Source organism: Phocoena sinus, chromosome 7 (assembly GCF_008692025.1).
Source record: "Phocoena sinus isolate mPhoSin1 chromosome 7, mPhoSin1.pri, whole genome shotgun sequence".
Taxonomy (NCBI): domain Eukaryota; kingdom Metazoa; phylum Chordata; class Mammalia; order Artiodactyla; family Phocoenidae; genus Phocoena; species Phocoena sinus.
Window position 1 is genome coordinate 115,015,332 of NC_045769.1, and position 13,982 is coordinate 115,029,313.

Sequence of the window (13,982 nt, forward strand, 5' to 3'; positions counted from 1 at the left end):
TGGTGAGTGAGGCACTGGGCGATGAGGATAAGCACAGCATGCTAAGGACAGCAGAGCAATAACACAAAAGAAACATGAGTTTTAAACCCCATGGAGCCACCATACTTTCCCAGTACCAATTTAAACCACTGTAATAAGGGGCCTTTGTTGCAGCAACCATGCTCATGTTCCAAGTAATAAACTAGCACCCACTGAATGCATTTAAGTGAAGTACTGTATTCAAAACAACTGGCACAGCGTGAGACGCAGAGTAAATATGACAATATTAGCTATTACACTACAGTACAGATTTAGAGACTAAGAGAAAAATTCGCAAAGTAGTATTTTCTTTAAACTAAGACACTTCGGAAACAAATAATTCAATTATTTTAATAGGTATCTTCTGGTAGATTCCAAGTAAGTGGGACAAAGTTGTATGACAACATTAAATAGCTCAACAACCACTTTCTTTAATATGAATTGTATTCGGTAATATAATGGTAAAAGCAAAAGTACTGATGGAAGTTCTTACCATGGAAAGGTATTCATTCGTACTCTGTTCTTATAAATCAGAATTCCTCCTGACATCACTCCAATCATAATTTCATTGTTACTTTGATCCTTCAAAAAACAACAAAAAAAGAAAATGGCAAATCTAAAATAAACTGTTAAAGATATATTTTTAAAATATGATTAGTTTTTTTTACACAGTGTGACATTTCATCAAAGGCAACAGTTAACTGAATATTTACAAATCCATATGGTAACTGTTACATCATAAAAATAAAGGACATACTTCAAATCAAACTTAAACGTTGCATTATTAAAATTTATTAATCTAAAGCAAAAATGATTTCAGGATTTCCCACAGTTTATAAATGGGACTGACTCTTTGATATAGAAAATCAAAGACCTTCTCATCTTATAGAATGACAAGTTAGTACCCATCTTTCCATTTCTAAAACTATTAAGGTCCAATTACTGTGTAAATATGGTGGTAGGATTGCAAAAGTGAATAAAACCTGGAGTTCAGAGTTTGGTGAAGGGCAACCTGTAATAAAATAATATTTCCAATACAATGAGAAGTTCTGTAACAGACATAATACAACAAAAACATTATGGGAGTACAGAGTGGGGACAATTGCTGGAGAGTCTGGAAGGCTCCTGAGAAGGAAATTTGAATTGTGCTTTGATGGGTGAGTTCTCATGCTGACTGATCCAACGTGAACAGCTGACCTGCACTATTAAGAGAATGAGTGGAATTAAAACTTTCCTCAGCTGCTAATCAGTCTTGAAATAGCTCTGCTTCTTGACTTGAAATATACTACAGGCAAACTAATATAGCAATAATGCTTTTATCCCTAGCATTTATGTGATCAGAAGATAGAACTAATTAATGAAAATATAATCAAGATTTTGTAATTGTCTCCCTAGGAAAACACCTTTAAAATGTAGTTTCAATAATTTCTAATTAAATATTACTAAATTAGCCTGTTAGGTAAGCTAACGTGTAGTAAGTGGCCAAACACAGCAGTGTATGTTAATTTGTCTGGCTGCTCCTTTTCTTTTGCAATAACCAGCACCACTGCACACTATTATCAGAGTCTTAAATCACTGTTTAAAGGACGTCAATCAGAAGTGTGAAGCAAGATGGCAGGTCCGGCCTCACAGACGGCGACTTGATATACGCTCTGCTTATTCCTTCTGCTCCCAATCTCATAAAACATCAGAGAAGATATACGAAAACAGAAAAAATCCCTAACACTTGAAAACAATCCATAACACTGAAAGGTATGTAATCAGTGGGGCAGACATTTTGAGGAGTCTGTGAAGACAAAGTGGATAAGATAAGATTTATGGAGAGAAAATAATTCCAGAAAACCGCAGCCCAAGGGGGAAGCTTCAAACTGCCGTCAGGATGATCAGGTAGGAGCAGGAAGATAATTAGCTCCTATCAACCCTACAATCTAGACTGAGCTACAGGACACAGAAGTGTGTGCAGCCTGTCTACAAGTGTGGAGCAAGTGTGGATACTGGGGACAGGAATAGAGTGATCCCCAAAAGGCATGGAGAACCCCAAACTGAAAAAGCAAACTATAGGCACATTCTACCTGGCAGTTCCTTCCTTCCCTCCTCCAGCACCTAAAACAGGCCACAGTAAGGACAAACATCACGTGTGACCAAGTGAAGTAGGAATCACAAATACGAAAGGAGTATACAACCAAGGGCCACCAAGCACTTGAGAAGAACGAATGCCATTAAAGAGATATGAAAAACTCAATAAATATGTAAAGCAGTCAGGCTGCTATGTTGGTAGAAAAACGTTAAAAAACACTGCAGGGATATCTAGGAATTCAAATTCTCAAATTATAGCTATCTATATAGCTATCAAATTCTCAAATCATAGTTATCTAGACTGAAGTATCAGTTCCCAAGGTACTGCCAGAGTTGGGCAAGAGAACCAAGAAAATAAGTATTACGTCCTTTATGGATACAAATGCTATTAATTCCAGTGTACAGAAAAACGAACGCTGACCACCTTATTTTATGCTTTTCTTATCACTTATTACTATCTAATATAACGCTATACATTGACTTGTTTAATCTGTTTATTTTTTCTCTTCTTCACTAGAACCTAAGTAGCAAAGTGCAGGGCCTTTGTTTTGCGCCCTTTCAGGTTTTTAGATGTAGAAAGGCCTACCCATTTGTGAAATGAATGGACCTCTATTATCTGTAGGAAAATATCTCCGCTGTTTAGCTTGGCACTGAAACGACCACCCCATCCCATTTCATTTCCCCCTTTATAATTAGTAAAAACCTGCTTCCCATCAGGCCATTCCACGTGTTTTGAGTACCCATAATTACATGTTTTAATTAATGCTGTTCTCATCTCTTCATGTCTCTCTGATGAATCAAATCAAACCTAACCAAAGTCTAGATCAAGTCCACCTTCTCTGTGAAAACTTCATTAGCCCTGTAGAATGTACTGAATTGTACCATGAATATGTAATCAGCAAAGTCCAGACTATGTGAAACTACAGGTGAAATGGTGCAGTTCTTTAACAAGAAAATTCTAAGGACCGGTAAGGGAAGAAGGGATTAAAAGACATTTAAAGTCATTCAGTTAAAACAAACAAACAAAAAGCAAGACCAAATGTTAGTATCCAGGAAGGCACACTGTGTGATAAAACCACAGAAGAACAATGTAGGAAGGGGCTATGATTGGTACAGTGTATAAAAAGCGTTTCTGGAATGGCTGGCTAAAGCCTACTGCTGACCTGCGTAGTATTTACAAAGATGTTCACTAAGATATACACACAGGTGTATGTGCTTTATTTTACAACATGTTAAAAAGCAGCAATGTAAACAGGATGAGATTTCGGAGGACTGTGAACAGATATTCTAATATTCTCTACCCATGCCTCAACTGTCCATTCACGCTGCCCTGCAGTGTGCCCTCCCCTCCTTTCTGGTGGAGACCACAGTTCTACTCTCCACTAAGTCGCTGGGACCACTTAACCATTCTAGTCTCTCTGCAGTCACACGGTAAGAATACAATAATAACACAAAGCCACTAAAATTTTCCATTTAGTATCTTCAGACCACAGTTGAGCTCAGGTAACAAACTGCAGAAACACAAACCATGGATAAGGGGGGACCACTGTATATTTTTCTAGATCTTTGTTTATATATACAAAATATAAATATGTAGTATTTATAACCACACAATTTCTTTAATCAACAAAAACTGGGAAATATTATTGCGTAATTTTTCTTTTGCACTTAGCATTTTGTAGATATCTTTTCATATCAATATATATACCTCTAACTCATCAGTTTTAACTGCTGCATATTATCCCAAAATATGGATTTATCATAATTTCTTAACCATTTCTGTTGACTCATTTAGAGATTTCTAAATTTTTAATATTACAAACAATGCTGTAATAAAAATCCTTGAACACATTATTTAAAACACCTCTATAAAAAGGGTGGAGTCAGAGAAATGGAAGTGGTCAAATATTATATTCATATCAGTATTTGCACTCCAAAGGGGTTATACCAAGTTATACTTCAACATGCTCATCTCTGTTTTTCCTGTATTTCTACTTATATGTTTTAAAAAACTACTCTATTGTGGGAACTCTTTATAAAATATGAATACTAAAAAACTTTCTGTAATATGTTGAAATTGTTTTCACTTTTACCTTTTCGCTTTATGATTTTCCCCTATATATATCATTAGTTTAAAATTATTGTTTGTATATTTTTCATGTAGTTAGGTATAAAGTTAGCCATAATACACACTCATTAATAATTAAAAAAATATTTCTGTGTGCCCTATATAGGTCTAACAGTGTTACGTGCTCTCAAATTATTCAATGAAAGTGAATACAAGTAATGACCTACTGATACTTTCATAAAGATACAGAAGAATCAAAAAGGGGAAAGAAAAAAATAAAGCTATGTCTAGACAGGTCCTGATGAGTAAAAAGCACATAGCAGAAAATGGAAAATCACTGTGTGGTCTGAATATTTTAGGGTGACACAGATGAAATCATATATATAGCTCTATTGTACAGAAGAGATTCTTTTCTCTGTTTCAAGGGATTATATATTTTTTTTTTTAAACATCTTTATTGGGGTATAATTGCTTTACAATGGTGTGTTAGTTTCTGATTTACAACAAAGTGAATCAGCTATACATATACATATGTTCCCATATGTCTTCCCTCTTGCGTCTCCCTCCCTCCCACTCTCCCCATCCCACCCTTCCAGGCTGTCACAAAGCACCGAGCTAATATCCCTGTGCCTTGCGGCTGCTTCCCCCCAGCTATCTACCTTACTACGTTTGTTAGTGTGTATATGTCCATGACTCTCTCTCGCCCTGTCAAAACTCACCCTTCCCCCTCCCCATATCCTTAAGTCCGTTCTCCAGTAGGTCTGCGTCTTTATTCCTATCTTACCCCTAGGTTCTTCATGACATTTTTTTCCCTTAAATTCCATATATATGTGTTAGCATACGGTATTTGTCTTTTTCTTTCTGACTTACTTCACTCTGTATGACAGATTCTAGGTCTATCCATCTCATTACAAATAGCTCATATATTTTTAAATTATTTGATTATTCGAACAAATATGTCCAAAAGTCCTCAAATATATGCAGGTTAAAAACAAGGTTTTTGAAGAACCTTAAAACAGAAACAGATATCATATGATTAAATTAGTTAACTTCTCTGTGTCTCATTTTCCTCATCTGGAGAGTAAGGATGATAATACTCTTACTTCACAGGGCTGTTTTAAGGATTAAATGAGATTAATATACATAAGCCCTAAGAAGATTGTCAGCCAGATAGTAAATGCTATAAAGGTGTTTCCTGTGATTATTATCTGTAACCTGTACAGTAAAATCTCTCAAAATTACTGTTCTCAGTCTTTCTTGAATATTCTCTAATCAATCAGCCTTTGGCCATCACAATAGCTCCAAAATTGCTATTACAAAGTCAATACTGGTAATATTACAATAACTTCCACATTTCTAATCCAATGCTCATCTGACATAGTTGACCACGCCTGATTCACCTGGCTTCAAAGACACACAAGTGTCTGACAGAAAGAAAGGCATTCTTTTTGAAAGGCGTTCTTTCTATCTAAATGGCTATTTCTTCCTCATCTAACCTTTAAAATTTGAAGTGTTCCAGCTCTGAGGACCTCTAATCTTCAATTGCTACTAGCTATGTTCCTTCAGTGCTCCCGTGTCACGGCTTTAAATATTATCTGTAAGCTGACAATTCCCAAATGTATGGCTCTAGTCCAGACCTCGCCTCTGAACTCCAGTTCCATATACTGAATTGCCTGCCTTCCTTCATTTCGATTGATAAAAGTCTTCTAAAATTGCATGTCCCAAGACTTAGCTCCTGACCCACCCTCTCAAATCTGCTTCTCTCTGATTGTTACAAATTACTGAAGTTACTCCATCCTTGTAGTCGTTCAGGCCAAAACGTTAGAATCATTCCTTGAATCCTTTTTCTCTCACACCCTAGAGCCAATACATCAGTCAGTGCTGTCACTTCCATATTCAAAATACATGTAGACCGGGTAACTTCCCTGGCGGTCCAGTGGTTAGGACTTCACGCTTCCACTGCAGGGGCCCAGGTTCGATCCCTGGTCAGGGAACTAAAATCCCGCAAGACACACGACGCGGCCAAAAAAAGTTAAAAAAAAATGTAAATCACACCATGTCTTTTATCTCCTCAAACCCTCAACTGGCCTTGCTTATAATTAAAAGCCAAAGTCTGTAAAATTCTTACAAAGTCCTGGTCCACCTGGACCTTGTCAATACGCTCCACTCCAGTTCACTGTACCGGCCATACTGTTTGGTATGGAACTTTGCTGTTCCTTGAGGTGCAAAGCACACTATTTCATGGCCTTTTATTGCCGTTTCTTCTGCTTAGAACATTCTCCCCACGGATATCTGCACAACTCCCCAACGTCTGTTCACCTTCTCAGAAGGCCTTCTCTGATATCCCATTTTTGATTGTCTCACTCCCCTTTCTCACCTTAATTTTTCTCCACAGCATCTATCACAATCTGATATATTACCTTTTAATTAATCATAAGAAAACTGAGTAGAATATACAGTAAAATGCACAAACCTTAAGTGTACAACTCAAAATGTTACAACTTGCATAACTTGAGTATATACACTGACATGTAACCACCACAAACCAACATATACATTTTTCCAAATCCCAAAAGGCTCCCTCAGGAGCCTCCCAGCTAGTAACACCTCTGCAGAGGGAACTGTTGTTCTGACTTCTGCTGATATAGACTGGTATTTTGCCTATTCTTGAACTTTACTTCCATGGAATCACATACTATGTACTCTAAGATACTCAATTATTTGCTTATAGTCTGGCTTGCCCACTGGAACGCAAGCTTCATGAGGGTAGGATTTTATCTACTCACTGCTGTATCCATGGTGTCTATAAACAGGACTTGTAACATAGAAGGTGCTCAATAAATGTTCACTGAATGAATAAATGAATAATCAAAATAGCATCATTAAGCTTTCCTTTTCTTGAAACTTTGAAGGGCAAAAGTTATTTTTCAGTAGAATTATCTTCATCATTATTACAAACACCTATGGAAATAAGATATTCACAATTAAGCCCAAAACTTGGGTAGAACTGTTTTAGGGTCAATTTAGAGCATCCTATACCTAACAAAAACCTAAGGCCAAGCCTTCTGTGATTACATTTACATCTAGATAACCAGGAATCAGTTTCTTAGGAAAACAAAGAGTTTATATCATGCTAACTTCTTTATAAAACAGAGATTAAACTTGAAGATCTACGGTATAGATATCGTATAGCTCTATTATGCTACTTTATTCCACTCTCACAGTGTAATAAATATTGACTGATTTTCTAGTAAAGATGCTAGGAATTTAGTGAGCCCTCAAGCCATTCATTTAACAAGTTACTTAGGCCAACAATTACTCCTGAGATAGTGCTTCTTCCATTTTTAGAGGTCAGAAATTCTTTATAAATATTTAAATTTAGCTCCCACAATGTTCCTTGGTATTAATTTAATATGTTCAAATTATTTTATATTTTCAAGATTAATTTGATATCTGTTATCAATTGATCCTAACCACAAACTTAGGGGTAACTAATTATTATTCTTTCTAGGTGAGTCTGAGAGCAGTGCACAGAGGCTGTTGGGTAGAAATAATGATAGTATTTGTACCCATGGCTTGTTTAGAAGTGTATTTCTTAATTTCCAAATACTCGGAGGATTTTTAAAGTCATCGTTTTGTTATTGTTTTTAGCTTAAATGCACCATGAACAGAAATTATATTCTGCATATTTAAAAATAATATGTACTCCAAACTTGTCAGATACAGTGTTCTACAGTTTGCTATGTTGCTAAAATCTATATTATGCTGATTTTTAAAATGTCTGTTCCATCAGTGATTGAATAAGGGGTATGAGAATCTATCACTTTCTTTTGCTCTGTGACAGACATTGTTAAGAGAACAAAAGGGCAAAACAAAGAGTGGGGAAAATATCTGCAAATCACATATCCAACAAAAAAAGTGTATCTAGAATATATAAAGAGTTCTCAAAACACAAGAGTAAAAAAAGAAAAGAACAAATTAAATAATGGGAAAAACACCTGAACAGACATTCATCAAAGAAAAGATATGATACCCAACATCATTAGTCATTAGGGAAATGCAAAGTAAAACCATGATGAGATAAAACACACCTATCAGAAAAGCTTAAAAAGAAACAAAACAGTACCACATGCTAAAAGGATCTAAAACAATTGGAACTTGCAAAGATGCTGGTGGGGATGCAAAGTGGTTCAGTCAGTCTAGAAAACAATTCCATAATTTCATATAAAGCTAAGTATACACTTGTTATATGACCCAGAAATCCCACTTTGGGATTATTACCCTACAGAAATGAGAACTTAAATTCACACAAAAACCTATAAATGAATGTTTGCAGTAGGCCTATTAATAATAAAACAAAACAAAACAAAAAATACTGGAAACGACCCAGATGTCCTTCAGTGGGTGAAAGGAGAAACAAACCATGGTACATCCATATAACTGAATACAATTCAGCAATAAAAGGCATGAACTACTGAACTACACAGTACCTACAATAAATCCCAAATGCATTACTGTAAGTAAAAGAAGCCAGTCTCAAAAGATTACATACTGCAGGATTCCATTTATAAGACATTTTGGAAAAGCCAAACTATGGAGTCGGGCAACAGACCAGGGTTGCCAGGAACCGGGGGTAAGTATGAGGGTGGACTTACCAGTAGGAGGCTGGGCAGCACAAGCCAGTGTATTTTTTTGGGGTGGGGTGGGGGGTGGCGGTGATGGAACTGCTCTGTTTCTATTTGTGGTTGCATAAACCTACACGTGTTAAAAACTCATACAACTGAACACCAAGGAAAAAATCCATTTACGATGTTATTTTAAGAAACAAATATTCCCACGCTCCCTGCCCTCAAATCTTTTGGTTTTTTTTTTTTTGGCTGTGTTGGGTCTTCGTTGCTGCACGCCGGCTCCCTCCAGTTGCGGCGAGCGGGGGCCACTCCTCGTGGCGGTGCGCAGGCTTCTCATTGCAGTGGCTTCCCTCGTTGTGGAGCACGGGCTCTAGGCGTGCGGGCTTCAGTAGTTGCGGCACGCGGGCTCAGTAGTTGTGGCTCACGGGCTCCAAAGCACAGGCTCGGTAGCTGTGGCACACGAGCCTAGCTGCTCTGCGGCATGTGGGATCTTCCCGGGCCAGGGCTCGAACCCGTGTCCCCTGCATTGGCAAGCAGATTCTCAACCACTGCGCCACCAGGGAAGCCCCTTCAAATCTTTTCTTCTTTCCTTTTTATCCTGAAGCTGTCCTTCATTCTTTTCTTTTCCACAGTTTCCTTTTCCCTTATTCATATAATCTTGCAGGCGTACTAAATGTTTTTGTTTTGTCAAATAGGCCATGTTCTCTCTTGATTCCCGGTCTTCCTTCACCCTGATGGCTCTATGGTGAAAACTACTCCCTTGGCTAGTTCTTATTAACTTTTCTGGCTTCAGTAAATTACTACTAAGAAGGCTTCCCTACCCTCTGCTCCCAGGCTGGATTAGAAGTTCCTGCCACAGGGTCCCATGGCATTCTGTACTTGCCCCTTCATATTCTCAAATACTTAACTGTTCATACATGCTCTAATTCTTTCCCCTCACTATCTTGTGAGCTCCATGAGGGCAGGGCTAATTGATGTTTTGTTCACTAAGTCATCCTTAGTGCCAACACTGTGCAAGGCACATAACAGATGCACTGCATTGACGGTTCTAAGACTTATTTGCATCTTGCAGATTGCTATAAATAACTTAGTTCGACTCTAATTTTTTCAGCCTACATTCTGGAGGCAGAGAGAAAAGATCTTACCTTGCTTTTCAATAAAATATTATTTCAAACATACTTTTGCTTGTGATATTCAATTAAAACTTAAGTAATTTCTTTATGTGCCCTCTCCCCTCTACCTTTTGTCCTTTTTGTTCCTGAGGCTACAAAACTTCCCTTCATGTTCACTGAACATTTGCACATTTTCTGAAGTTCTCCACATCCACATACAGCAGAAACACCTTTTCCTAGCTGGGTTATTTTGTGGGGTTTTTTTTATTTGGTCTGTACAAAATATTTAAAATTTAAATTCCTTTAATTTGGCACTCTACATTTATGGCTTTCTGAGAAAGAGTTTTACAATCTACTAATTTAAACAATAAAAAAACATAACTTAAACAAATCAATAAATAATGATATGGTTAATTATGTATGAGATCCAGCCATGTCACTTAAGTTAAAAAAAGTCTAAGATTCTTTGTATTATATTGACAGCAGTCAATGATAACAGCAGTCTAAACCACCTTTAGAAAACTGTTTAGCACTAAAATGACTGATTTTAGTGGTCTTTTTTACTGTTAACCATAGTCTAGTGCACATATTTAAAGTTCCATTTGTTTTAGACTGTACTATAATAAAAACAAAATCTAGTGACCACTACGTTACCTTTGGAGAATCACGTTCAAAAGTAATAGCCCGCAAAGAGGGAGGGAGGGTGAAGGGCCCATTCTAAAGAACACAAGAAGTTCAAGGGAGACTTAAACATTTTAAATGGAACCAGACAGACTTCCAAGTCACAAATGCTCAGAATTACCAGATCCAGTCATGTGAGGAAAGCAAGTCATTTGGTTTTTGAAAAGGAATGGGTCTGCATATGTCTATATGTTAAAATAAATTAAAAATAACTATCTAAGGAAAACTTAACTCCCTTTCAGGCTGGGATCCATATTAGGCTTAGCAGTTTGTCCCAAGAAAATATAAAACCTATCACCAATTAAACTGATGATTACCTATAATTCCACTTTTCTTTAGGTATAGAGAATAGCTGTACTTCAGGTACTTCTAAAGGAATATAATCTCTTGATGAAACAATCATGAGAAGGAATCTAGGTGAAGAGACGCACAATGAAGGACAGTCACTCGCAAATATGCTTATGGCAGGAGGATAGCAGTCTTTTGGAAGCAGCAAATTGACACAATGAAAAAGAAGTCAGGGAGGATGGTGATGGGATGAATTGGGAGACTGGGATTGACATATATACACTAATATGTATAAAACAGATAACTAATAAGAACCCACTGTGTAAAAAATAAACTAAATAAAAGCTTTATCTCCTCCAAAAAAAAAAGAAAAAAAAAGTTGGTGTTGTACAGGAAAAGCCAGTGATTATAGAATTCCATCCCAACAAAGGAATGGCAGAGGGGCAACCAAAATATGTAAATACAACTGATTTTGTGCTTTATAAATAAAAATTTAAAATGATGTTACTAAATGATGAAAGGAGTGCAGTAATACAGGCCTCAGTGAGGTGAAAGCATCTTTTATGATAATGATTTCATAAAAGTTAAAAATTCAAATTACTTTTCCTGTAACAGTTTTTTTTTGTTGTTTTTTAAATTCATTAATTTATTTATTTTTGGCTGCATTGGGCCTTTGCTGTGCGCAGGCTTTCTCTAGTTGCGGCAAGCAGGAGCTACTCTTTGTTGCGGTGTGCAGGCTTCTCATTGCGGTGGCTCCTCTTGTTGGGAGCATGGGCCCTCGGCGCACAGGCTTCAGTAGCTGTAGCTCGCGGGCTCTACAGTACAGGCTCAGTAGTTGTGGCGCACGGGCTTAGTTGCTCCGGGGCATGTGGGATCTTCCTGGATCAGGGCTCAAACCCGTGTCCCCTGAATTGGCAGGCAGATTCTTAACCACTGCACCACCAGGGAAGCCCACTGTAACAGTTTTTATTTTGCAAAATAAAAATTCTAAAGGTACTGTCTCTTATGGTCAGCAAAAATTATCCTTATAACATAAAACACTACCTTGAAGAAAAATAACATGAAAAATCCACTTCACCCACTCTTCTTGTCAGGTATTGAATCTTAAGTGATTGTAACTGTGAAAATACTTATATTCAGAGGAAATTTTCAGTGCGACTATGCTGGCAGCACTCACTGTTCCATTTGTTGCCTAATCCTATCAGGGCATTAAAGATTTTTTTTGCTGACCTAACTCAACAATATCAAAATGCATTTTCTTTTGCTGACCTAACTCAACAATATCAAAATGCATTTTCTTCACTTACCCTTGCATAGTGGAATTCAACTCCATAGAGTTCTAAGGTACGTGCTGTGTTCAGGTAATTAAATTCTGCTTCTGCAGGAGATAAGCCTCTGTAAAAACATCATTAGGTTAAAAATTATAACGATCACAGATATGACCAAATTACAAAAAGGCGATTTGTCTGAAACTTTCCAGCATTCTGATTGACTATTTTACAAAACGCCATGTGCACGGGCACTCCTCTTAGTTCTGTGCAGTAACAACTAACTTTTCTGGAAGGTACATTTTCCGTAACACAAATTATTACTTTGTAGAATATTTTCTTATTTTCCAGAAACACAAGAATGCACCAGCTTTTTAAAGTTCTAAGCTATTCTCAGACTTAACTTAAAAAAAAGCCACTCTCAGACTTAACTTAAAACAAATATTTTTCGAAATTTGGTCTACTCTCCATATGTGCATTGTAATCACACAGGGTGCTTCTGACACATGCAGTCTCTGGGGCGAGCTCTGGAGCAGGGCTTCTCAGGGTGTGGTGCACAGACAGGTGTTGACTCATAACAAGAACAGAAATTGAGAGTGTCAGCCTTTTGTAGCACTTTGGCAGAGTAATTTTATGTCTGTTGCATCTAACAACAAAAAAGTACTTGTTAATTTTTTATGCCTTTGTTTATTTCTCTATTTTATTTTTCTAGTAATTCATTTTCATTATATTTTTCAGAAGCATCATTCCATGAGAGACTGAGGGGAAAACTGGTCTTTCATCACAGGTAGTTTCAGATGTACTGTTCTTTAGAAACTGATATAGAATAAATGGGTCCAAATTGTTTATATTTAAGAAATATTCCAGGTGATTCTTATGAACACAAGTTTGAGAACTACTACTGTAAATGCAAAGCCTTTAAAAAGGCTATATTATATATAGTTCTAACAACCTTGGTTATCTGATATTATCAGGCTATAGCAGAGCAAAAGCAACAAATTAAAAATGCAAAGATATCACCCTTCATTCATGAATGATATCAGGGAGTAAGCAGCCTGCCAATGTATGATCATAAAAATGGGATTCCTCAAAAAAAGGAGATATACTTCAGTTTTCTATAAAATTCAATTAAGTTAAATAAATACTCTACTTTCTTCCCCACCCTCCTGCATTATAAACTGGATGATTCTATTTTTTCTTTCTTTAAAAATTTGCAGAACCATTTCTTTAAAGCAAATAGAAATATATAATAAATACCTTGTGAAATGTACAAACTTTTTCCTGACAGAACAGACTTGTCATTATTGGTAAATTTTTTTTAAAAATCTGGTTTATCTTCAAACCCTTGGTTCCGATATGCAATGTGTAGAACTTTCATAATAAGTGGCATTTGCTTTTAGACCACAACAGCCCCCATACCACATGAAGCCGGTCTGTTAAAATTCTCACTCATTAATCTTGTTTTAGATTAGGGTCCGCAAACCTTTACTGGAAAGAGCTGGCTGGTAAGCACTTCAGGCTTTCAGGCCATATGGCCTCTGCTGCAACAGTTCAGCTCTGCTGTTACGTGAACACAGCCACAGACAATGTGTAGGCCAATGAGGGAATCTGTGTTCCAATGACTGTTCACGTAAGGACACTGAAAGTAGAATTTCTCAAAATTTCATGTGCCACAAAATGTTCTTCTTCTTTTGATTTTCTTCAACTATTTCAAATGTACAAACCATTTTTATTAGCTCGTAGACCACGCAAAAGGAGGCAACGTGCCATAGTTTGCCAACATGTTGTAGACACATGGGCCATTACCGAATGAAAGCGAGTCTCCTTATTAATAAGAGCTAAT

The 13,982-nt window shown here is 36.9% G+C and overlaps 1 protein-coding gene across 2 annotated transcripts in view; it reads right to left on the minus strand.

The window, feature by feature from the left end:
* The window catches only part of PTPN4 (protein tyrosine phosphatase non-receptor type 4), a 185,168-nt gene that overhangs the window by 82,664 nt on the left and 88,522 nt on the right, over positions 1-13,982 (minus strand). For both annotated transcript variants that reach the window (XM_032637276.1, XM_032637275.1), the window contains exons 9-10: positions 12,179-12,266; positions 512-600 (exon numbers count right to left, since the gene is read on the minus strand). In XM_032637276.1, coding sequence (XP_032493167.1) covers positions 512-600; positions 12,179-12,266 — 177 coding nt within the window. The remainder of the gene's footprint in view (positions 1-511; positions 601-12,178; positions 12,267-13,982) is intronic.